Source organism: Anthonomus grandis, chromosome 8 (assembly GCF_022605725.1).
Source record: "Anthonomus grandis grandis chromosome 8, icAntGran1.3, whole genome shotgun sequence".
Taxonomy (NCBI): domain Eukaryota; kingdom Metazoa; phylum Arthropoda; class Insecta; order Coleoptera; family Curculionidae; genus Anthonomus; species Anthonomus grandis.
In genome coordinates this window covers 11,928,948-11,956,448 of record NC_065553.1, presented here as the reverse complement: position 1 = coordinate 11,956,448, position 27,501 = coordinate 11,928,948, and the positions used below count along the sequence as shown (strand labels likewise).

Sequence of the window (27,501 nt, the reverse complement as noted above, 5' to 3'; positions counted from 1 at the left end):
ACTTTTGAGCTTACTTTCTAATTATGTAGTAAAGTTAAAAAACATAATTTAAGTTAAAGAAACTTTTAATCATTTTATAACTAGCCTTTTGTAATTTCTTTGCGGTAATATTACTTAATGAATAAATGTCAAGTACATAGTAACATTTAAGATAAAAGATCTTAACATTCTTGTCGTATAGCTATAGATATTTATTAAAGTACCAAAAATTATATTTGTCACTTCTTTTTTTGTACAAACTATTTTATTCTATGGTTCTATAGCAGTCTACTTTTTTAGATTTATACCATCCTATGGACATACAATGGATTTTTTGAAGAAATTAACGAAGGTCCGTTTGGACCTTTATATTTCCAAAAAGAGAAAAGCTTTGGATCTTCTTTGTATTTAAAGAATTTCTAAGTTTCAAATTCATATCTTTAAATAAAGGTAATTTCATTTAAAAAGGTCGACAAAATACTCAAAATTATAGTACTATTTAGAGACAAGTCTGTGGTTATACAGGACAAATTTTCTGTGACTGGTCCACTGAGTGCATTAGAGTTAACAATAGTATGGAAGTCTTAATTATTACATTTAGAATATCTAACTATATCATTTTTAAACCTATGTACAGTCACAGAGTCACAGAGTTCATGAAATAAACTATGTATCTATAAAAATGAGAGTTCAGTGGTTTCTCAAGAAGATTTCACTGGACTCAAGTAAACTAATTATACTTTTCAAAGCATCTTTTGGAAGGTCAATTAAGTCCATTGGATTGCCCAAAATTATTATACATAGGATGTCCATTTCTACTTAGTTTGGACCAATACTGAACATCTGTCTGGGTAATAACTATGAGTCAAATGGCTACATTTCACCAAAAATAATTCCACCCTTATAAAAATCACATCGGCAACACGGCCCCGGCACGTTTAACCAAAAGAGTGGTGCCCATGCCGTTGTCTGCCGCTATGAGGCCGAATAATGCCCGGCTTCTTCTTTGGAATCGGCCGTAGTCTGCAAGCAGGCAAGAGCAGCAAAAAGGTCCCAATTAAAAGCGAGTCGTAGAGGTTTCACAGTGCGTGCGCGTCGCCATCATCGCTGTTTCCTCGAGTTGCTCCTGCTGCTGGTGCTGCTTATTCGACTGCTCTGGGCCCCCTTTCGCGGAGTTTCGACCGATCTATCATTTTGGGGAGCGCAGCATCTCTATATCCCCCTCGGCGACCTGACCCCCCCGCTCCCTCCCGCACGCCCCACCCCGCTCGTCGACGGTGGTAGTTAGAGCATAGGCTCAGATACTCTCTTATGTGTGTGACAAGTGTGCCAAAAAGTGTTTTTACTACCCTTCTGTAAGTAATAAACTGGTTATTTATTTTAAATGGTTTAAATATAGTTATGTTTGGTTTTTATTAGAGATTAATATTACGTATCTTGCCGATAAATAATATATAATAATTATTGTACAGAATATTTATTAAAATGACCGAACCATCACTCTATATACCTACATTTGTAATTTCTACCCTGGTTTTTAAATTTAGTTCGACCCCAATCCTATGTAAATAATCCCAATCTATGCTACTTAAAGTGTTGTCTTTTTAAAGATTTAAAAATGTACCACGTATTTCCTGAAGGTCATGTAACGTTTTTAGCCTACCACCATTAATCATCTGGGTACCCGTCCCATAAAGCTGAAGTGGTAGTGCCACTTTATACAGGGTGTCAATTTTAAAAACTTTCAATGCAAATATCTCTGAAACTAAAAAAGTTAGAAAAGCGCAATTTGGTACAAATGTTATACAGATAGGAGATACTACAACCACCATATTTTGGTTTTTGTGAAACCTTAAATTAAAGGAGTAGTATTCACTGCATAAAAATTTTTCATAAATTTTATAATTTTATACAGAGTCAAATAAAGGTATAAGTTAAATAAAATATACTTTGTTTTATCAAGGGCTATTTTATTTAATTAGATGCTCAAAACACTTTCCATTTTGAGATAAACAAAAATAATAATATTTTTTAAATTAATTTCTAACGTTCTGAAGGCGTACCCTTAAATACATGCACGCTGTGTAATAAATTCGTTGCCAAAAATAATCAAGTACTCTACGCTGAACTGCAAGTTTTAGGTCTGACCAGAAAGTAGATGTTTTAAAAAATATTTTACATTGCATATCATCTTGTGACTTTTTACCGACTCACCCAAATATTTACCACAATGGTTTACAGTATGGCTGAAAGAATTGAAGTAATTGAAATTTATGGTTCTCAAAGTCGTTGTGCTTTAAGAACTGCTGCATTATTTAACGAAATAAATCCTGAAAAAAATGTAAGCCATACTTACGTGAGATTCTCAAATTTGAAGAAACAGGATCGGTGGAAAACAAAAAAAAAGAGTTCAGCGTAAAATACTAGGATATTTTGCTATGAATCCTACATTGTTTCTAGGCTAAGCTTTAGCGATAACACGAATTTGTCATGAATCTATACGTCAGGTACTTAAATTTAGTCATTTAAATCCATACAAAATGCAAATTCTTCAAGAGTTGCGTGAAGACGACCCTAACCGTGAATAGTCCTGAGTTGCTAAAAAATATTCGTTTTAGCGACGAATGCACGTTTTTTTTTTTAAATGGTTTTGTAAATAAACACAACTGTAGATACTGAGATGATAAAAATCCGCATGGTTCCAGGGAAGGATAGACACAGTATCCGGAAAAAATCAATGTGTGGGCGGGAATATTGGGTGATATTATTACATTGTCAGGCCTCTATTTATTAATGGTAACCTTAATGGCGAAACTTACTTGGAAATGTTGGAAACTCCCATTGAGCCTAAAATTGTTGAAGAAATAGAACATCAGTTGGGTATTCATGGGAGTAGGAACCTAAACAAAGATTTATTACATTTTCAACAAAATGGAGCGCCACCCCACTATGTTCTTTCTGTGAGGCAATTTTTACATGATGCGTTTTGAGCTCAATAGATTAGGAGAAAAGGTCCAATGGAATGGCCGGCGAGATCACCAGATCTAACACCTCTTAAATTTTTCCTTTGCGTCACTTAAATAACTGTTATGTTTAAAACGCAACCAGCTTCACTCGATCATTTTCTGCAACAGATTATCAAAGAATGTGCATCTATTCTAAGAGAAGGGCTTCAAAATGTGAGAAATGAACTTGAAATTAGATTATACTTTCGTTTAGCCCAAAATTGAATGCATTTTAAGCATCTAATTAAATAAAATAACACTTCATAAAAACAGAGTTTATTTTCTTTAAATTATACCTTTCTTTCACCTTGTATAAAATTGAGGAAAAAATCTGGTGCAAGTGAATACTACTCCAAAAGACCTTTAATTTAAGGTATCACAAAAGGGGTAGCGCCATTTAAAATATTGGGGTTGAAGTGCATCAGGACCAACCTATAAACAAAATATGGTGGTTGTAGTTCCTCCTACCTGTGTAACATTTGTACCAAATTGCGCTTTTCGAACTTTTTTAGTTTCAGAGATATTTGCATTGAAAGTTCTTAAATTGACACCCTGTATGGTTGGGTTGGAATAAGGTTTAATTTATCTATCTAATATCTTATTTTTATCACACCGGATTTTTAATTAAATTTTTCTAAATATATAATTAATTTCAACTTTTTTCAAAATAGGTCCCATTAACTAAATGTTGAATAATAAAAAATAATTGGCTATGAATATAAAAGTGTTAAACGCAATACAAAGTTACCTGAATTGGAAAAAAGCATCTGAAAGTATTTAGGAGAATGAAGCAAAAATAAAATTGAATATTTAATAAAATAATATCTTAAAATATCATCCAAAGAGACCGTGGTAATTTTCCCTTATGAGCTTAACTTGTACAAAAACCACTTTTAGCAAGAATAATTTTTCGAAATTAGAATAACTAAGTCTGATGAATCATCGTTATTTACAACAGGTCCTTTTTCTATGATTTCCTTCTTTTTTTATTTTATATAAAAGTAAATAGGTACTCTTAAAACATTCATACGTTTTAAACACACAACTAACGTCGTACACAGGAAGGCATTTGAACGTCAATAAAAATCTGCAGACGTACTGCAAAGTCCTAAAAATGTACAAATGGACTAGCTTCTCACATAAAATTAAGCCCTTAAAAAGTTTTAAAAGCGTATGTTGACTAACTTTTTATTTTGTGGATTTTTTTTTTAAATGTCTGCACAAAATCTCATTTTACTGCCCAAAGGTTGTTCTTATAACTTATTTAGTTAGTTTTTGAACTAACATGGATACAAAATAGTATGTATTACTTATCCAGCGATGAAAAAGATGCTAAAGACACCAGTCATTTGCTAGCATAATAGGCAAAATTAAGAAGAAAAAGGAGGAGGAAATAACCCCAAGGTTAATATACTTACTAGAAATAAAAATGGCATTTTTGTTTCGTAATCGAGGCATATATCTTACTTGCTTCTCGAAAAAGTACGACAGAAGAAACTTTTCATATACATTTCTTTATGTCTGATTTTCAAAAAATTACTAATTAGTATTCTTTTGCCTTTAACAGTTTTTTGCAATTTTTTAGTAAATATATGGACCTAAAACACGTTTTTTTGCTTATTGTTTTAAAATAATCTGTCTGAAACATTATTTTTTTAATTAGTTATCTATTTTGTTGGATATTACGTCACTATTTCAATAAATATCAATTAAGAAAGAACTATCTTATACGTTCACTGTTGTGTTGAATTTTAAATAAAGAGCATTTTAAAAAATATTTTATAATCTTTTTTATGGTCCATTTTTACAAAGTTCCTTTTTATTTACTTCTTTTGTTCTTTGATTATTATGACCTCAAGTCATACCTAAATTATTGCATTGACTTTCTCTTCGACTGCTTTTTTAACACTAAGCTAAAACATATAAACTTGTTCAACTTATAATAATATCGACGTAGAAAATTGTTTTTAATGTTTATGTAGGGCTGACTTAAAAAAAATATACTTAAAACGTCTTTTTTTTATTTACTTTCTAACACCTTTTGACTTTATTGACAGTTCTTTACTATTGATATCATTATTAGGTTCTTTTCGGCATCTGTTGTAGCTTTTGGACTAATACGCATTTAAAGACGTTTTTTTTAACTAATTGTTTTAAATTAAATCGTGATTTTTTTAGTTGCTTTTTTACATTTATTGACTTCAACTTAAAGACATCTTTTCCCTACTGCTTATTAAATCGTCCGCCTAACACGTACTTTTTAGATACTCCATGACACTTATCTCGTCTCTGAATAAAAAATGAAACAAACGTTTAATGAATGAATTTTATAATTCTTTACTTTAAAAGTTACTAAAATTAATACCATCTCCGAACAATAAGTATTCCTGAGAAGATTTTTTGATGAATTTATTACTCCTCTCTATATTTTCTCTGTGTCAATACGTCAACCCAAGTTCAAAAGTTTAGGGTTAAATCTTCTCAAAGTCGCGAAAATAGAAGCAGGTATACCTCTATAACACTCGAAACGAAACTGCAATAAAGCGATAGTAAAAGTAAAGTGAGGCACATGCCATAAGGTTACGGATGAACGTAGGAAGGAGACGTCGGATGTAGGATGGAGCAAAACAAAACTCGAAAGGAAGAAGTTTTACTTATTCTCTTCTCACACCGATTTTCGTTATATCCTACTGTATTTCTTATTCTTATTCCGTCTTGTATCGGCATTCGGAAGTTTGTAGCGATATAGGTAAAGAGGGAATGCGTGAAATTTTTTAGACTAATATAGGCTCAAGGTTAGAGTAATTTCTTAAGCCACAAGGAGTATAACAGTTCTGATATTTTAACAAATAATAGGTTTATTGGACGTGTATACCATAAAACTGAAGAAAAATTTGAGTCTATGCAATTGACTATAGACTCTACCAATTTATTAGTTTATTCTTGAACATTCACTGAACAAGTTGTTTTTTTTTACGTAAATAAAAAAAAGAGAAAGAAAGAAAATCTTATTAGACTACAAATATGACAAATTGAAACGGTGTGATTTTTATGTTATATATATACCCACATAAAGAATATCAACTAAGGAACCTGTGAATCGAAACAATTTCAATTTATGATAAAAATACATAAAAATTATTGCAGTGATTTCAAATTTTCATGAAATACAGTATATATTTAAATCTTTAGAATATACTGTTGAAGTCATTTAATATTTGTATGTATTTATTATATTTATTCCCATGATAAACCTAAGAAATATTATTTAATTTACCTTGAAAACTATTTATAAATAAAATAAGATGATACTGAGCATTTATTGAAAAACGTATTTATGTAACTAAGAAAAAGACAAACCCTCTTTGATTAATATATACTGTTATAAGCTTTATACCCTGCTGTGACATGCAATAAAGCCATGATAATAAAATAACGTTAATTAAATTATTCAAAGCAGCACTAATGCTGCAATAACTTTTTTTAAAGATTATTGGGTATGGTGACCTCAAAAGATAAGGAATTTTATCTGATTATAATCAAGCCAATTTTATTGACTAAATCAAAATCATAAACTTTTAATTTTGAAAATACAACAATCACTTTGAATTTTAATAAGCAGTTCTATTCGCAGATTTTTAAATGCAATTCTTATCCAGAAATTTAATTTATTTTAAAATTTAACTTTAAAAAAGAGTTTCAATAACCAGACTCTATTCTAAAAGTGGAAAAACACAAAATAACTCTTATATTAACAATCTTTCAGAAAAAAAAATCGACTACTTTTTTATAAATTAATTTTTCTTTTTTATTTTAAAATAAATGTGTCTAAAAATCTTAAAAGGAAAATTATATACTGAGCTCATTGTTTGACCATGATATATTCTCATATACTTATAATTTCAACAATTTTTATTATTGAAAATTAATTAATACATGCCTTAGTTCCTATTATTTCGGTTTATTTTTTTTAAAATTCTGAAACATTCGACCTATCTTGTATGTATGTATTTACATGATATTTAAATTTTTTGTGTATTATGTAGGAACATAAGTTTAGTTGTATAATTTCAAATTTTATTTATTGCTTAAAAATGGTAAAATATTATGATGTTAACTATATATTTTATTTAAAATAATCAAACCTGTTTTGAGTCTTGAGGATGACCTCGTACAGATCGATATTTTTATTTATTGTACTTAATAGAACAAAGCTTATAATTAAAGGAATATTTTTAAATTAATTTACCTAATATTTAAAAAGAAAATTTAATGAGACTAGCAAAATTAGGCTAACGTACTATAAAAAAATACCAAATGTAAACAATTTATGAGCAATAAGGCCAAACTAATTAAATGATACTTAACAATTAATTTTTGGAAAAAAATTAATAAGCTTTTAGTAACTTAATATCTAAGCATTACATTTCTTATATGATATTTTAGTAAGTATTCTTATGGAATATTCTTTGGGTTTTTATTATAAATAAAGTCACTATTCTTTTTTGCTACTTTCTGATGTTTTATTTTTGCAAAATATTTATAATAATGTTTTTATAATACATAAATTTATTTATGTATTATGTATTATGAAGACATTATTGTTACTCTTTAAAAATCTTATATAAGCTCAAGTCAAATGCAATATAAGCGAAGTTTAACTCATTTTAAAAGCCAGAGAGTTGATATATCTTTAACCTTAAATCCTGGAACACTCCGTTTTTTTTTCAGGTTTGTATATATATGTACTTATACCAACAGATCAGGATTTTTTTTAAGAAATAAATCTAATTCAATCTAAGTTTTCAGTAATACTAAAGAAGTATAATTGTGTGAGTACATAGAATCCAGAATACAATATATACTACAATATATTGTGGAACACAAGTACTTCAGAGAGTATTTTAGATATTCAATTCAATAGAAGTTAATCAAGAGACCTTAAAGGAGTTTGATGCCCACAAGGTAACAGTGTATGAGACTAGCAACAAAGAAACAAGTTCAAAATTGCCAAAGGCAAAATTCAAATCAAACTAATATATACGGAAAGCTCTACTCTAGGTTCCTATTATTTTTAAATAATTTTTTCTTTAAATAAATAGGAAATTAGAAATATCCACTCGACAAAATTCAGATAAAGATTTTGATGTGTTTTTTCTTAAATTATTTGAAAATTCTCCCGAATAATCTTCGTCCAAAGTCAATGTTCCTCCAATTTTCTTCATCTTCTGGAAATAATATTAAATTAATATCTTTGAGATTTGTAACTCTCTGATAACTAAAAGAACGTTTTTTTTTCGTTTACTCAACTTCATTATGAAATACCATCGAAGCCACTGCTAAGAATTACTTAGCAGAGAAAAACTTCAATAAAAATTGTAACTTTTTCTTTAATTTCCTTTATTTCCTTGGTAACAACAGTCTCACCTCTTTTTGGCAATGATCATTATTCTCTCTACTAAGCAATCTAAGAGATCAATGGCCTTATCTATTGAAGCCTTAGTTACTTCTCCAGGTTTTTATTAAATAACGCTCAAATTTAGCCTTAATTTCTCAGTTCCTCAATGTCAAAATATTTAGTATATATACTTCACTATGATATTGACATGACTTGAAGTTAGACTGGAAAAGTGATAAATAAAATTATCTCCTATGAGTCCTAGTTATAATCTAAAAAGTTATCTACTCTCTCTAAATTTCTTCCTTTTACTAAATCCGAAAAAAAAAGATAAATCATCCTTCCATTATAATTGTGGATGAAGGGCAAAGAAAATTCTCATGTCCTTTAAAACCAGCATATGGTTTAATGAATATTTAATTATTCTGATTTTATATAAAAATTTTACGGTCTACGGAGGTTTCCTAAAATGTTTATTGGATATCCAATTGAACTTCGCTAGACCATATAAATCGTCCGATTTGATAACTTTCTACTAAGAAAAAAAAAAACAAGTTTGACTCATTAACATGAAAACCAACGAATTTAAGAGCTATATAGCTAAAATCTGGAATAATCAATCAGCTTACTTTAGTAGCATTATTATTCTATTAAAATGTTTTAAGAGATAATATATTTAAAATTAAAAAATGAATACGGTCTTTATTAAATATATCATGAAACCAGCTTAAACAATATTTATATAAATACCTAATTATTACATAATATAACAATAGTTTCATCTATGCTAAAACTGATTTATTACAATAGGTTTTATTATTGCCCTAAGATCATAGTTTAGGTAATTAAATTAAATTAAATTGAATAAATTTTACCAACAAAAGCTTAGAGTGAAAGGGATTAAAAAAAGGATTTCTGGCTTACACATTTAGTTTTACTTGCTTTAACATGATGAGCAACTGAGGCATTACATTTTTTTATGGATTTAATTTGCTTTATTTCATTTGGCAGCAGGTTATAAAATTTTAAACACAAAATGCTTATAGTAATGCCTATAAATCTAGGAAAAACAAGTTGAAATGAAAATTGTCATGTCATTTATTATACAGTTCATTAATTGAAAACAGTCCAGGATTTTTGCACATTATTTTTATTATTAAATTTTTTACTATTTTTAGAATTACAAATGTTCAAAAACTTGTGTTTTATTTTATAATTTTGAACAACTTTTAAATAAAATTTAGGTAATTGTTTTTTATTTTCTTAATTAGTTACTATTTTTACAACTATCTAATGCATGTTTTTCAAATTGAGTCAAACTAAGTATGTGTAAAAAATGTCTTTTATTGCCTGTAAACAAGTTCTTTTAAAACAAGTATTGACTTGTCTTATTTTCACCTATTAAGTATTTTTTAAGGGATATTCTCTTAGTCTTAGCTTGACCTGGATCATCTGACAAACTATTTATAAATATTTCTTATGCAGCTATCAGGAAAATCTCAAAATTTCTCTTATTCTTACGAAAACTAGGAAACATTTAAAATGTGCTTAGCCAAATAAGGGTTTTTTCTCTTGATCAATCCACGGGGTTTTAAATACCTTAAGAGTAACTATGCAAAAAGAATTTAAAATTATAATATTCATCTACGAAGAAACCAGAAAATAATATATGAAAAATGTTGATTACATTAAAAAAATCAATTTATTTGCAGTACCATTAAAATGTTTAACGAAATATTAGGTTTAATAAATTTTCGCTTGATGAATAATGCCTAACACATTATTTCTTGCAAAATTTGCCTTCTTTTTCTAAAAGCTTGTACTTTATTTGAATTTTTATTGAAATTTAAACTATTAATAGACTTTTCCTAAGACAACTATCATCAGTATGTCAGTAAAAATCTCATCAAAATGTGACCCATTCACAAAAACCAGGTCATATTTAAAATGTGGTCGGCCAAACAAAAGTCAAGTTCTGTTTCTCTTCAACGACCCAGAGGGTTTAAGATACCTCAAGAGCAACTATGCAAGAACGGTACGGCATGCAATAATAATATTATAGTAGGTATGGTAGCGTAGTGTGCATTTTTGTTGTCTGGCTGGTCAGCCGAGGCGAAGTACGATTATTCTGTAGGTCGTACCCCTCTGTCGTCGTTGGCCTTGAAATGGGTCTTTACAATAAGTACCTGTTGCCGCCGCACCACCTGCCTATCACCATTGAGTACGGTGCTGTTTTCGCCAAACCGACAAAAGCGGCGTTGTCGATGTTTAGTGGTTTTACCCAAAGGCACGACACACAAAAAATATTAGGATTATAAAACCTTTTAGGTTTCTCGCATTATTTTGCCTATAAGATACATCAACAATAACTCAATTATAATCTTTATCATTTAACAAAATATTATTAGTTTTATTGTTACGTTTACTTTATAATAACTTTATTTAACCGATATATAATCAAACATTATACAATGTTTAGTTTTGAGTTTTTTTTTGATAACTTGGAAGATACAGATAAATAGTGGAGATGAAAATGCTTTGATAGCTGAGTCTCTTACGACACGAACGCTTTTAATACATGCATTAAAATGGTCTAGAAGACAACGTATTAAAAGACAATTAAATGAACATTTGGAAATTTATTTGGAAAATATTGAAATTATACACATCTAAATTTATTTTGGAAATACTGCTAAACATCTGTTTTGTGTACTCCTCAATAAATTGTCAATGCTCAATTTTTAGCCATTGTTCTTGCATACAGTTCAGCACTTCTTTTTATGTTTGGAACACTCTTGATAGAAAACGCTCATTTTCAATATATTCCAAACGTGCTCGATAGGATGTAAGTCAGGGGAGTCTGCAGGCACAGATATAACTAGCTAACCCTTGCGTTAGGTGCAGGCCTGGTGCAGGCCATGACAATACATAAATACTGTGCTGTTTCTAAAAGTTTCGTAATAGCTGTTCTTATATAATGCGGACGTACATTGTGGTGCCTAAAAACAGCATTTTTACCACTTTCTGTAGCACGTAAATGAATAGTGGATTCTGAATTCTTGCTTTCTCGCATCAGCGCTGCCTCCCTATCTAAGCTGGTATCCCCATTCCCCATTAAGGGTGTTATATACCCTCATGAGTGTGCATGTCTTTTTTTATTAATATTTTTCTTAGTGGTTTTTCTTGATTTTTTACATTCCTATTCAAATATAGGTTCTTTTAATTTTGGCTCATAAATATTTAAAATGTATTGCAACTGGAATGTAAATAGTTATTTAAGGGTTGTCTCACTTGTACTACAGTTTACTGATGGTGCAGGCAAATGGTTGTTTTAATCGAGAGACACTCCTATTTGTCATAATAAAATAAGTTGACACAAAAATGTAACTTGATTATAAAACTGACATATAAAATCTTTTTGTATTTGTATTTGTAGAATTTGATCCCGATACTCGTTTGCTGATAAAAATCTTTTAATGGCAACCAGATTTGGTTCAAAAACCTATCAAAACTTTAGCCCAAACCCTCAAAATTCCCCCTTTGTACCTGTCAGCATCTTAGATGGTTTTGCCACACCGTCAGGTTCCTTGAACCGAGATGTAAAACCAACCTTGATTCATTGATTTTAACACCCATTTTCGCTCTTGCCAATTCTGATGCTCCTTCGCCTATCCTAAGTAATATTAAAGTTCTGTTGCTCTTGTTGGACCAGTATGTCTTTCTCTTACATCACTAGTCTCGTCAAATCTTTGCCTTAACCTTCCTATAATAGTGCTCTTGATAGAACTTGCAGCCTCTGCAACGTCGCGAATATTTATACTAATCGAAAATAATAATAATAATAATAATAATAATAATAATAATAAATGTCTTTTATTACTCAAATTCATTACAAACTTGATCCAAAAAAAAAAACAAAGTACGTGAACCTGGCGCAGTCTAGCTTTATATAGCTACTCCACTGAACCAGATCAGGGTGTATTTGAAGTATATAAACCAACATTATAACAACATGTTATATGTAAAGAAATATTCCCAATTATAATATAACACAAAAAAAGTTTTCTTCTTTTATAAAAAATAGCAAATTTGATACATATTAAACAGTAAGAGAATTGTTTTAAATATTCATAAGAACAATTTTATATTTCCTCCTAAATTTATCTGCATGAAGGTTAACAAATTCTGCAGGTATTTTATTGTAGCACTGAACAGCATTGTAAGAAAACGATCGCTGAAACATAGCATTCCTATGGACCGGCATGGTTAACTTATTTCTAGCTCTAACATTTACCCCGTGTACATTTGCTCTAAACAACAATCTATTCCTTATAGTCGCAGGTGCCTTTGGGGTGCTAATGATTTTTATCAAAAAAGTGGAAAAATGAAGAATTCTACGATTGTCCATTTTAAGCCAGTTAATTGTTTTAAAATATAGCGAAATATGATCATACTTACGTAAGCCATAAACCAATCTGATACAGGCATTTTGAATTTTTTGTATGCGCATTTTACAATCATTATCTAAGCAAAAACCATAAACATAATCACAGTAGTTAAAATTAGAGAGCACCATGGCCTCACATAGGCTGCGTTTAAGACTTAGATTAAGAATATCTCTATTACTATATAAGAGTTTTAAAGCTGCAAACGATTTTTGAACAATTTTTTTAACATGTTCCCTGAATCTCAACTTACTGTCCGTCACAATGCCTAAATTTTTGGCAGTTTCAACAACCGAAAGCTTAGAGCCCTCCACATGAACATTTATTACACTTTTAATATTTGTAATTTTATTTGTATTTCCAAAAACCATAAAACAAGACTTTGAGGAATTTAATTTTAAATTATGTTTTTTAGATAATTGATTTATTATATTTAAGTGATTGTTTATACCAATCTCCGCTTCTTTAAGATTATCAGGTTTGAAAGTTGTATATATCTGCGTATCATCAGCAAACGCTTGCACCTTACAAACTTTTAAGGACTTAAGAATGTCTGCTGTATATACAAGGAAAAGCAGAGGTCCCAGGACAGAACCCTGGGGCACTCCAGACAAAATGTGAGCCTGATTAGAATAAGAATTATTTGTAAATATTGTCTGAAATCTATTATTCAAATAAGACTCAATTAACTGCATAGACTCCATTGAAAAGCCATAATATTTAAGCTTAGCTAGTAAAAGGGCATGATTTATTGTATCGAACGCCTTAGAGAAATCTAAAAGCACCAGAACAGCAATATGTTGCTTATCAATAGCGTCCATTATATCATCCGGTACGTTTAGTAGAGCTACAGAGGTACCAAAGTTCTCCCTAAAGCCACATTGCGTAGCCGGAATAATGTCATTATCAATAAAATAACAAACCATCTGATGGTAAAGTACCTTTTCAAATATTTTTGAAAGTACTGGAAGTATACTTGCGCGTTATAGCAAGTCGTTATAATTTTCTGGGCTAGGAACTTTTGATAAGGGTTTACCAATCGAAATTTTCCATTGATCGGATATTTACTCACTTCACTACAAAAACACGACTACTTAAAATATTTATTTTTACTATTTCTATGTACAATTTAAATTTTGCGCCAATATTTCTAACTTTACTTCTCTGATTTGACAACTGACAACTCTCGATGATGCGGCTCCTCATATACTCGGGAGAACGTTGTTTTGGAAGATTCCTTACCTTCAAGACATTATGTCGTGTACCACTTGTGACATTCCGTAATGACGGATAATCCGCTAGTTTCTTGATGTTACAATACCATTCCGTATGATACTTAGAACTATGTTTCACAATCAAGATGTTGCCTTTGCATAATAAATGTGATAAGGTATGTTAAAAACAATGTTTATCAAATAATAAACACAATTTATTTAATAAAAATTTTTTTTGGTCTAAAAATAAAACGTTTTTTTTTTCGAAATGGTCTCCTAGACCATTTTGATGTGGGTATATTTTTTCTGGTTACCAAAAACTGAACTGTGACATCATGAACCAAAAAAAAAGTCTTATCAAAAGTCGTTCATTTTATAATATGATATTTGGTAAGTGAATGAACACTTTAGTGAGAACAGATTATTAAAGTGAACTTCACCTTTATTTTCTACATGCTACTTTATTCAATCATTAGATGGAATTGCTTCTCGTAATTTAACTAATCAAATGCAAAGGGTTAGTACCGAAGACTGTATTTCAGATGGTAAAACTAGCGGCTGGTGCTGCCCAAGAAAGCATCTTGGGATCTTACCTTTTATATTCTATTCATACTTCTAATATGTGTTTAGTATTGTGATTATCATATGCATCTGGACGACACTCAATGAATTTTTAATTTTAGTCTTTTCAAAATACAAGAAGTTTGGGAGGTTGTCAGGAGAATCGAATGCTCTATCATTTAAATTTAACTTTACAAAATCCATCGTAGCTCTTTTTGCCAATAATACTCATCGGTCAAATATGTATTAACTAAAAAGAGATAATAATATTTAAAGATCATGCAAGAAATTTGGGTTGAAATTGAACATGTCGCTTTAAAACTCAGAATAACTTATTCAACTCTAATGCTAAATTCACACAGATACTATTTCACTTAAGATATATAAAAAATATTATGTGAATCTTTGATTTTGTCTTTTTCTAATATTTGTACACAATGTACCCTGCTTAGATAATGCAACTAAACGTATTCAGCCTTTATAAAAATTTTGTGTTTAGAAGTTTTATATTTGGCTTTTGGCGTAGACATAAATATTTATGCAGTATTTCACATAAATTAATGGGTGTTAAGTGGCTTAGTATGCGAAGAAGCAAATAATCCACTCTATTACCTTAACCATTAAAAAATCATTGCCCTACGTATTATCTCGACAAAATAAAATTAAGAATATGAGAACATTTGATAAACATTAGACATAGATATCTTGTTGATGTTCCAAAGCATAATTAATAAATGTTAATATGTTCGTTCTCTTATAATGTGGCCAGCCTTATTAACAAATACAAAGTCTTGAATTTGGTCCCATCTATATGATCAATTAAGGATCTGATCTGGATTATCTCATATGGCTATATCTAACTCCAAATCCAATAAGTTAAGTATTTTTTTCTTTCTTCTCTATTGCTTTCGTTCTTTAAGTCGCACATTGATTTACTTTCAGATTTTGCTTTTATTGTGGCCCCAACAGCCTCTAAGTTTGTTAGAATGCTATGTTTTTTCAGCCCTGTACAGTTGATATGGATTAATGAACGTTATTTTTGTTACTATCATTATTATTATTATTATCATACTTTGAGGAAAAAAACTGAAATAGAAAATGAGGAAAAAATTAACAAAATAGCAGTAACTGGGTGTTAATGAATCTTAATAATTACACCAAATGAAGAAAAAGTTACACTATAATATAACTTTCATACTGTATCTTGAATATCCTCTTTCGTAAGTTAGTTAGACCTAAATCTTTAAAAACCCTAACAAACAGTTATTGAGTTGTTCTATAAAATTATCAATATTGCATTTGTCTTTATCGCGAAAACGGCTCATCAACACATCATCATATCATATTGAAATGTACTTTTTACATTTAACTTAAAACAGTTCATGAAGAGCATGGCTGTATTTTTAAGTTGTTCCGAATTGTTATTTTAAAATATATTTTGTCATGCAAAGTTTTGTTAATTTAATTATTTCTTGGATATTATCAAAACCATTACTTTCCAAAAGTTCAGTCAGATATTCCAAAATTTCTGATGGTACAAGAATGCTTGAGAACATAGAATATATATCGAAAGAAACAAGAATGCGAGCATTAATTATTACTTTTAGTGTGTGCGAAAATGTAACCTTTGTAACAATGCCAGAATTAATGATTTTTTTTTATTTTTGTGTATCGAAACATCGACCAAAATATAAAATCGATCGTTTAAAGTAGTTCCTTTGACCGATATCCAACAAAAAAAAATAAAGCAAAACAAAAACTATTTTGTAAATTTAAGGGTGGCTATCTTGTAGAAACATTAATAAGCCAACATTACATTTAGAAATCAATAGTGGAGATCGAAAACAATTTTCAACTAGTTATTTTAAGAACCTCTTCTTTAATTACTCCTTTTGGAAAAAATATTCGAATTGCTCCTAAAAATATCTTCGCGCTTCTATTCACAATAAATTCTTAAGTAATTAAACTACACTCTCCGGAATAAAATCCAATTTACCGACATTTCGAACATCCACGCAACGTTGCAAGCAAAAATTATCGTCGCGATTGCGAGGCTGGAAGTCTTGTGTCCTTGAACCCCCCCCGGTATTGATTGGTTACAGCCCAGCTTCACTTTCCCTCTAGAATAGCCCGGTTGCGTGCCCCTGGAGCCAGAGGCTCTCCCTCTATTCGCCCCCCTCCCTCTGGGGCGAACCACCCTTGATTCCCCCTCGCAAAGTGCGGAAATGAAGGCCCTGGCGCGGCTGTGACGTCGGGAGCAGCGACAGGACAGCAGGGATTTTTATGTAACACTTGTCAATTAATATTTTTATAACATTAATTTAGAATATAGATGAAAATGTGACTTATAAGGAATTTATAGGCAAAGCACTGTTTTCACTATAACTATTCAAAAATATTAAGCTGTTGTTAAATATGTTTTTTTTAACTGGTTGAATTTGTATAAGTACGTTACGGGTTACCTTATTCCAACCAAATGAAATACTCACTAATAATCTTAGATAAAAACTTAATTGGAAGGAACACATTCATCAAGTTACTTTAAAATGTAGTTATGACATTTTAAAAAAACTTGATTAACTGGTGAGGATGTAAAGACATCTTTGGTCTTTTATAGAAGCTACATTACGTTCTATACTACTATACTTGGATTATTGTCGTATTTTTTATAGATCAGGCTCCAATACGCTACTACAAAAAGTTGATCGCATCCCATATAGAGCTTTAGGCATTTGTTTGGGTGCTATGCGTTTTACTTCTATTAATGCTCTATTAGTACAGGCCTTAGAACCATCCCTCCAATTTCGAAGCAATATTCTAGAGTCCAAATTTCTTATCAAGCATATATTTTTGGATACAAACTTATTAGATAAAATTAATCAATTGGATATTTATGACTTAACAAACAAGTACCGGAAATGTAAAAACTGTAACATTAAGTGAGGTCTATCAAATCATTTATCCTACTTTTCATCTTTTGACTGTTTTGCTTCTCTACAAAAATTTTCGATCAAATTTAATATTCTGACTTCAGGGATAATTTAATATATTATAGCGTTTTTCCCGTTGGTGTAAATTAAAGCAATCGAAAATAATCAAGTAATTTATGGACACACTTCACTACACACGATTACTACAACATATATATATTTTTCTGTATTGTTTACTGTATTTGTTTACAACTATTTACATCTCGCGCCAATATTTCGAACTTTAATTCACTATACTGACAACTGACTACTCTCGGTTATGCCGCCCCTTATATACTCGGCACAACGCTATTCCGAAAGCTTCTCGCCAACCTTCGAGATGTCGGTGTTATATTATAATATCGTTACAATATAATAGAAACATTCTTAAGTCTGGCTTGCCGATTTATGGGAATGCTTCAAAGACTGCAGAAGGCATTGGAGCAACATTTTACATTCCTTCTTTAAATATAAAATGCCAATATAAATTACATATCAATTTCAGCATCTTTTTAAGTGAAGCCATTGCGATTGGAGGAGCATTGAATTTTATAATGAAATACAATGACAACAGAAGTTTTGTTATTTGGTCAGGCTCTAGATCTGTGCTTCAATCTATTGAGAAAATATATTTCTCATGGTCGTATTAAGTTGATTCAATCATAAGGGAAATTAAGAAACTTATTCGTCGTATAAATCTGACGAAAAATTTTTTTTTGAGTTAAGGCTCATACAACTATCACAGGAAATGAAGTTTCAAATATCTACTGAATATCCTGTTATAAACCTTTAGAATCACTACAAAAGAGTGTATTTCTAATATTGTAACGATATTGGAAACGTCGAGATTACTAGCTGATTTGCCGCACGACGTTTCTGGAGACGCGTGGAAGGTCATCGAATCTGCCGGCCGAGTATATAAGGAGCCGCGTCGCCACTTAGAGTCAATGGACGGTTTAGTGCAGTGAATTTTGAAATATTGGCGCGATATTTAAATTGGACATAAATAGTAGTAAATAAATGCGATGCAAATAAATATTTCTGATAGTCGTAAATAATGACTTTCAATAGTTTAAGAATAGAAATAAATCAGTTGACTATTTTCGTACATCGATTAGACAATATGGAAAAAAATATTTTTGTTTACAGTTGATCCATCTTTAAAGACACTGCTGAGACGACTCTCTGATGCATAAAATAAGAAATTAAAATTATTTTAATAAAACGATAAATTTTGTTTTATTAATAACGCTAATAAAATATTTTGATGGGGTGTGATTACGAGTCGATAGAACTTAAAAATGTATATTGAAATAAACATGTTATAGCATCAGTATAGCAAAACGGTTCTCGGTATCCTATGAGCCTTAAAAACAAGTTATCACATTTAGGACGACATGGGCAAAAATGTGGCTTATGTCAAAAATAAATAGATTATAGCAATTAAGAAGCTAAAGCATGAAAATATTAGCCTACTGGTTTCAAGACGGTGAAATGTTGAAAACATCTCTGAGATGAGTATGCGATCGCAGCCTATACATTATTTTTAATTTCAGAACTTCTTATGCTAAACAAGATCTACCTCAGAAAGACTTAAAAGTTTACTTCTAAAAAAAATGATAACATCTTTGGCAGACAATAAAGACTAGGCAGTACAAATTGATACAGGTATGAAAAATTTGTGTATTTAAAACAGAACCATATTTAGATATTTTTCAGGTTTTGCCTTAAAGGAGCTTAATTATTAGATCAAGTAAATTCTACCTTCAAAATAGAAATTATGAAGCCTTTTGAATAGGTAAATATCTTTTTATTATCTAAATATCTTCCATCTACCAATTTTTTTATGACTTTTAGCCTTGAATGACCAGAATTCACTACAAAAAGTTCTACAGTGGAGAAAAATCCGAAAAAGATCTATCGCTTATAATGAGTAGCCATGCGATAATGGCAGGACAGGTCTGTATTTTCATAATATTTAAATTTAGTGAAACATAATTATCTTACATAAAACATAGATTTATTTGTCAAAATTTGTACTTGCAGGCGATGTTTTCTCCGTTCGATACCGATGATTTCACCCCCGAACCCCCGGCGCCATCTGCCATTCCCGTGGGACACGTGGACATGTCTGACCAATCAGCAACGATGCTAACCAACGTACCCATTCATAGGACTGACCTGTCCGATGCTAGAATTCCTCCGACGAAGTATAGCGCGATCGAAGTTAAAAAGGAGCCAGAGATTGAAGTAAGATATTGTTTTGTTTTTCAAAAATCCAAAGTACAATTTCTATACTAGCATTATAATATTTACTACAATATTATAATGCTAGTATAGAAGAATTGCTAATACAATATTTGCCTGCTATTAAAAAAGTTACATTCTACTTAATATATATATCACAAAACAGTTTTACCAATAACCAAAACTCTTTATTTTGCTATTGATACATGTTTCGCTAGCAATGTCCGTATCTTCGGGGGAAAAATTAAGACTAAACCACAGATTTACAAAATATTCTGTAAATTTGTATTTAAACTAAAACCAAATAGAAGTGCCCTTATATACTAAAGATGTAACTTGTAGGGCGACAAAACCAAGGAAGCATGGCTGAAAAAGTTTAAACACTATAGTCTATTTCAAAAAGGTAGAGAGTAATAAAACCTTCTTAAGTATGCAAAAGGCGCACAGGGTGACCCTTCAATAATGTATGCCACTTCCATAGTTTTGACTACGAAATTAATTTTTTTTACGGAGTGCAGATAGTACTACCCGGATTTGCCTTTTTCTATTGTTATCTGTCGGATAAACACTTAAAATGATACGACAAAGGCGTGAAGGCAGGGTACTATAATGTAATTTAAACCAAGTATTACAAGTTTATTGAAAGTTTTCAAGAAATATAAATAACAATACTATGCTTTGGAGGTTCTACTTGTCATGTCTTTCTTTTCCGAAATATTCTGTATATCCTGTACAACTTACTACAGCAAAACTAGGGTGGTCGTGTTTTAAACAATCATGTACATTTAAAATAATAACTTTTTCATTGACTGACAATGCAGGAGTACAGGTAGTAGATCTATTATTAGAACTTCTTTTCGTTGGAGGAAACGTCTGATCCTTTTTTTTTTTATACACTGCGTTATATATATCTGTATGTTAAATATAACACTATGGTGTAACAGGAAATACTATCATGTTTAACACTATTGAAGTAATATTTATACACTGTGTTTTTATTACCAGATCTATTTATTTATTTACACACCTATTATAGTGCTCGAATCCTAACTTTCTTTCCCGCTTTATTCAGTAACTAGGTACTAAGTTTACATACGCCCATGAATGACCAAAAAACTCTCGGAAATTTACATTTTACTACTGAAATCCACTATAAAGTATAAAATCGATATGGGATTCGGCCTTTATCCCCATGGGTTTTTTGATTTTTGAATCTTGCAAAACAATTGTGTGCATCTAATTTTCGATTGTTATTCACTGGTTTAAGTAATTCTAAGTTGTTTATTCCTATAAAGTATTTAAAACATGTTCAGTCAAACTTGTTTTTTCAACTCTTCAATGTTTATAAATTCATGTTCTTGTTTGCCTTATGTATTTCTCATATTATGTATATCTCATATTATGTATATCACAATAGTTACAGTTAATCTTATACATCCCGGAATTTTCATTGATCGTTTTTTATCTTTTGGGTTTTCAAAAAACTATTTTTATTAGGGATAAAGACCCAATCCCATATAGTCAATTGTAAATCTTAGTTAGTGTTCTTCAATCTTTATTCAGTCATGATGCAATTGTTTTTTCGCTCTATTACATCTTTAGTTTAGTTTAGTTTTTTTTTTAGTTTTGCCAACCATAGGACTACGACAAATATATGCAGGTTTATAAGATTAAGTAGACAAATGAATCTTCATGCTGGTAATTAATCATCATAAATATCATATAGAAAACCTCTGCAATATTTGTTTTAAACATTTATGATTAAAAGTTTTAAATACTTTAAATTTTGTGATGTCCGGTGCTAGTCTTTTCGGGAGATACTAAAACAGAAGTTGAAAAAACAGTGAAAAGTGAGCTTTTCAAAAGTCAATTTGTATGGTTATAAAACAAGTTGGTAAAAAAACAAAGCAACCCTATATAAAAATAAATGACTCAGTGTTAAATAAAGTGAACAAATACAAATCTATTGGACTTATCATTACATAAAATTTAACATAATATGGATTGCATTATAAAATAAATTGCACTTGTATTAGGAAATAGCAGTGAAAAAGACTTACAAGAAGAGGAGATTAGGAAACAAAGCAATTAAAACAATATTGAATAAAAAGTACTTTACACGTAGTAAAAGCCTGTATATACGCAAAATTTTTATTCTTAAAAGTTAAGCAACATTAACGAAAGACTTAGAACTAACTATGCCTGTACCAAAAAAGAACTTTCCAGTTTCCCAGGTAAATATACAATTAATTTTATACTAAAAACTGTGTTTGAAAAGACAAATGAAAAAGTTGTGTGTTGTTACTTAAAGGCTCTTTGGAGAATAGCTAAACAGAAAAAACCAAATTGTTAAAGCTTTTATTAAGTATTATAATTAAAAAATTGTTACCTCTTTTATATTTTTACTTATTAAGGTTAAGCAATGAGGTCGAAAAATATTTTTTATCGTATTTTGGCACTAAAACAAGACACTTGCATCAACAAATATGATGAAGACTGATGAAATTTAAAGGTTATGAAGCATTTAATAATTTAACAAAAAACTTTTTGTACCTTCCTCACCCATACTGATTCAATCACATCATATGTGGCAATACCGCCTTGCTCTTAAATTAATTTTTAACGACGGTCTACAAGCGTATCGACTATAGAAATCGAGCAGTGTCGGAGATATACGCGTTGTTGCCGTATTATGCAAAAACTAGGAATGTTTTTTAGGAATTAATTTTAATAAAAAATGTAAATTTAAAATCCGTTGCTTTTCATCCTGTATGTATCAATAAAATGAGTTTTTCTCTTTTCAGATAAAATACGAAGACTTACGTTCCTTCGACCAAGACAGCCTCTTAGAAATCGACTCGCATATGAGCGAAGACGCGGACCTGCGACACTCGAGACTTATGAGTTCCGAATATAATCCCCCTGTACATATTATAAATAGTTTAGGTAAATGACCAATAAACTTACCTAGACAAATAAATATGTATGTTCGAAATAGACTTTTCAATTGCAGAAACGAACGACAGTAGCGAAAATAGCGATTTAAACAGTACAAAAACAAACGGACACGGTGATTCCAGTGGAAGAAGTCAAAGTGGAAGCGGACCAAAAACGTGGACGCAGGAAGATATGGATATGGCCCTTGACGCTTTGAAAAATCATAATATGAGTCTGACGAAGGTTATATTGAAAAAAATATATTGTGTGAAAGGGGTTCTTAAGACTATTTATTTTTACAGGCTTCTGCAACGTATGGTATTCCTTCGACGACTTTATGGCAAAGGGCGCACCGTATGGGTATCGATACGCCCAAAAAGGAAGGCCCTACGAAGTCATGGACTGAGGAAAACCTTAATAATGCCCTGGAAGCTTTAAGGACGGGTACAATATCTGCCAATAAAGCTAGTAAGGCTTATGGTATGTCTAATTTTACTCAGGGCATATTATAATCAATAATCGTGTAGATATTTCATAATCTAATAATTTGGTGAAATTACCAAGAGGCTTATTTTGTATTAAAATGAGTAAAAATCAAATTGGATCTTGGGAGAAAACAAGAAAGTTAATTCTAATTATATCTAGTTATATCATTTTAGGAAAAACACTATTTGTGCCTTTTAATTTTTTTTATTATTTTAAAATCAGATGTTGCACAGTAGTTTTATTGTTTTATTATTTTATTTAATTTATTTTGAATAATAATAGTAGGATTTTTAGGAAGGGGAATATAAGTATTATTATCTGCTTAACGCAAATATGCTTTTGTTAAATAATTATCTTTTGTTAAAGCAACAGTTGTATTTCCCTCTTCTGCCCTGTTATTATTATATTAGGGTGTTCTTTTAAAAAACGTTTAGTTTTTTTTTAACTTTATTACGGCAACTATTATTGGTGTGGTTTGCTATGATATTAATAACTTATCTCTATTCTTAATTTTCATCACTAAATCATATTATGTATTATATATTATGTCTATTCTAATTTTCAATTTTTCGTATATATAATAAATTGTTCCAAAGGAATGCTATTTGTGTAATAAGGAATATTGAACTTCTCTCATTGCACAAGCGATTTACTCTATTAATTTGTTTGGGTTTTATAAAATGGTATAATTTATTGTAAGCATTTTTTTATAATTGTAGTTTGTAATTATATAGGTACAAATGCTATACCAAAATTAGTCTTACACTAAATCACTCACGTCTATTATTATCAAGGAATCCTTTTACAATTTCACAAAACTTTGTTGCTGAATTATACTGGCGGAATGGTAAATTCAATCAAGTTTCAGATTTAAGAGTTTCCGTGAATAATTTTCCCAAAGAAGCTGGGCTTAGGGATCGACTTACATAATGCACATAACGCAGATTTTTCTTAGAAAAAACCGACAAAAAGTTCAAAAACCGACGAAGGATGTGCTGCTTGTCCTAATAAATTGTCGAAACTAAGCTCCATATTCGTGACAATTAAAAATTTTTTTAAATTTTTAATTATAATAATTCATTCTACTGCAAAAGACATTTAAAGCTGAAGGACTTAACGTAATACAAATAATTAGGCACTTAAATATTTATTATAATGACGTCCTCTTCAAAGATTTTATTAATCTATGATCAATAAGTAAAGATCATTAGTATCAGTATCAAAGTAATACATCTTATTTTTTATCAGGAATTCCAAGTAGTACATTGTACAAAATAGCGAGAAGAGAAGGAATAAGACTGGCAGCACCATTTAACGCGGCACCAACGACCTGGACCCCCGAGGATTTGGAAAAAGCGTTAGAATCAATTAGAACAGGTAAAGATTAAAACACATAATCTCGAAATGGGTTTTTGAAGTTCTCTTGATTTTTACCACATTTTTTGACTCAATTTCTGTTTAAATCATCTTAATATTCGATGCAATCCATGAACATCTGCCGAATTTTCAAATCAAACTTAACAAACATATAACATATATACAAATATACATCTTGTGGATTATCTGTACAGATTCCAGGATCATTCAAAAAATAATTATCAAGTAATTTAGATCATTTAAGAATATATTCTGGAACAATCACTGAATGTCGAGTGTTGAATTTGACCCACGGTGAATTTATGAATTTCTCATATTGCAGATGTTTTTTTTTTAAATTCGCATAACTTAATTTAAACGTTTTAATTCTATTTATGTGCAGAATAAAGAGATCTAGTTTATCTAACACTGTGACGTAAAAATTACATAGAATTTTAAAAATATTTCTCCAAGTATGTTTAAAACATGCCAGAAATATTCCAGCATTGCTAAAAATTTGGGGATTGTTCCTAACACAGGTGACGTGCTATTTATAATTTTGCTTACTATGTACGCCAAGCATTACTTCTTTATGATTCTCATATTTAGACTAATTATCTTATCTCTCAAGTATTTAAATTTAATGTTATTTAATGCGCTATAAATTTTTTGACTTAAGTGTTTTAATTCCAGGTCAGACCTCCGTCCAAAAAGCTTCCACAGAGTTCGGAATACCCACTGGCACTCTCTATGGCAGGTGTAAGAGAGAAGGTATTGAATTGTCTAGATCAAATCCAACCCCTTGGTCTGAAGATGCTATGGGGGAGGCCTTAGAAGCAGTAAGGTAAAAGATTTTTTAAACAATCTTATTTGCTGTCTGATGCATCACTTACCGCCGTTGAACTTTGTATGAGTAACGTAGGTTTAAAATATTGTAGGTTAGGTCACATGTCCATAAATCAAGCAGCCATCCACTATAACTTGCCTTATTCTTCCTTATATGGTAGATTTAAAAGAGGAATCAAATACGACTCTGACAATATTGAGGTAAGATGGTCAAAAAGTTGAAACTCAACGATGATATTAATATTAACTTTTCTATGATAGATCCAACAAGAAAATACGCAAATTCCAATTGAACCTCAACATCAAATGGAATTGCACACATTCAGCGATCTTCAGTTCAGTAACGGGCAACCGGTCCACTATCCAAACCTTCAACCAAATAGCTGAAAATCGGTCCTAGAAATCGGCTTGGGTCTTTAGAAAAAAACTCTTTTTTAGTATTTATTTCTTGTTTCTAAAGAAATAATTTATTTTGCTGTATGTAATTGATATACGTAAAAAATGCGCGCTTATTTTGGAGTATGAAAACATTGAGGTAGAGAAAGTAGGATTAGGATCATGGCTTCCGTTTTATTTTATACTCAATGTAGTTCGATTCTTTTGAAAAGCATCACTTGGTTTTTACAACTGTATTTTATTAAATCGCTGTTTAAATGTTACAATAAATGTATATTTAAGGGTGCAACTATATTGTAAATGCCTAAATAAGAAATTCACAATTTCAGTCTTAAAATAATATTAAGAATAAATGTTTTACGTGGATATGCGAACGAATTGGTCTATACACTTAGGTTTCTGTACACTAACCCAACGTTAGGTCTGATTTTCTGTTGATAAGTATTTCCAAAACTGAAAGACTATTATTTTGCTTTGGATTGATAATCGTAGATTAGGGTGAACAGAATTCATGGGGGCGAGAATGTCCATGTGGTCACAAGAAAGAACTATCTTCCATTATCGATTCCAGATTTTTAACTTTAAGTGAAATTGAGGTATGGCTTTAAAAGGCTATAAAAGGAGAAATAGGATAACCAATTGCAGTTTTTTATAGAAATGAATATATAGGTTTGTTTCTCTATTTTCAACAAAGAGAGGGAGAAAACTCCAAATTTAAGAAGAAAAAAATACTATCAGTGCTCTTTACAAAAGTAGTTTTTAAATTACAAGTTGAAAAATGCTAAAAATATATTTCCTCTCTAAGGACTTGGTAAAAGTTTTCCCCAATTTCAGATCTTGCAAAGTTTCTCTAATATAATATTCTAGTAATGATTTTTATCACTAATTTTACTAAAGCAAAGTCGGAGACTAATGACAGATAACGGTGAAAAATTGAAACTTCCGCGATAAAATATAATAGAAAAGTTTAAGGTCAGTTAATGAATGAGGCATTTACACTATACTATTTGCGCCCGGTGACACCCTGCATCACCCATCAATAACAACTATCATAAGTGCAATATTACGACCATGACAAGAAAGTAGATAGTGTACAGATTTTTTAGTATATCTTATACGTTAAGAAGTGCAGTTAGGTATGTCCAAAACAAAAGCCTCTGTTGTAAAAACACATATAGTATATTTAATGACTGAAATATAATACACATATTTAAGAAAATCAAAAACATTATTCCCGATATTTTAAATACATTGTTTGAATTCTCAGACCTGGGCCACTTGTAACAATACTGTTAAATGGGGAAAGTTGTTTTTTTGCAACGATTTGTACTAGTTTAAGTAGGACCTCAATTTATGTTAGGTAACTAGGCATTATTACATATTATATAAATTCAATTAAATATGTACATTTTTGTTAACTAATGTATATTTTGTTGTTGACTAAACTTAGTTGTTTCTTTTTATGGCGGTAAGGCCAGTTCTTTTTTACCAACAGGTCTACTTCTTAAATATTGCTGACTTATTTTTTAAGAATAAATAAACAATATATAAATTAAGTAATCATGTTTTTTTTAAGCTCCTTGCTATACCTTTACTTCCAACTTCCCAAGCTTGATTGGTGCATACCATACATAAAAACAAATATCAATTAGATTAAAAATA

At 30.4% G+C, this 27,501-nt stretch overlaps 1 protein-coding gene across 3 annotated transcripts; it reads left to right on the top strand.

The window, feature by feature from the left end:
* Positions 1 to 967: 967 nt before the first annotated feature.
* Positions 968 to 27,395, top strand: LOC126739819 (uncharacterized). 3 transcript variants are annotated; one of them, XM_050445638.1, is made up of 12 exons: positions 968 to 1,334; positions 19,128 to 19,239; positions 19,291 to 19,369; positions 19,429 to 19,530; positions 19,618 to 19,821; positions 22,623 to 22,764; positions 22,817 to 22,998; positions 23,058 to 23,235; positions 24,490 to 24,618; positions 25,291 to 25,441; positions 25,536 to 25,644; positions 25,705 to 27,395. In XM_050445638.1, the coding sequence occupies exons 4-12, from the start codon at positions 19,435 to 19,437 to the stop codon at positions 25,828 to 25,830; spliced, it is 1,317 nt and encodes a 438-aa protein (XP_050301595.1). In that variant the 5' UTR covers positions 968 to 1,334; positions 19,128 to 19,239; positions 19,291 to 19,369; positions 19,429 to 19,434; the 3' UTR covers positions 25,831 to 27,395. The 3 variants fall into 3 exon arrangements, with proteins under 3 accessions (XP_050301595.1, XP_050301597.1, XP_050301598.1); XM_050445640.1 differs by having other exon boundaries at positions 968 to 1,338; XM_050445641.1 differs by having other exon boundaries at positions 969 to 1,334; positions 22,832 to 22,998.
* Positions 27,396 to 27,501: the final 106 nt, after the last annotated feature.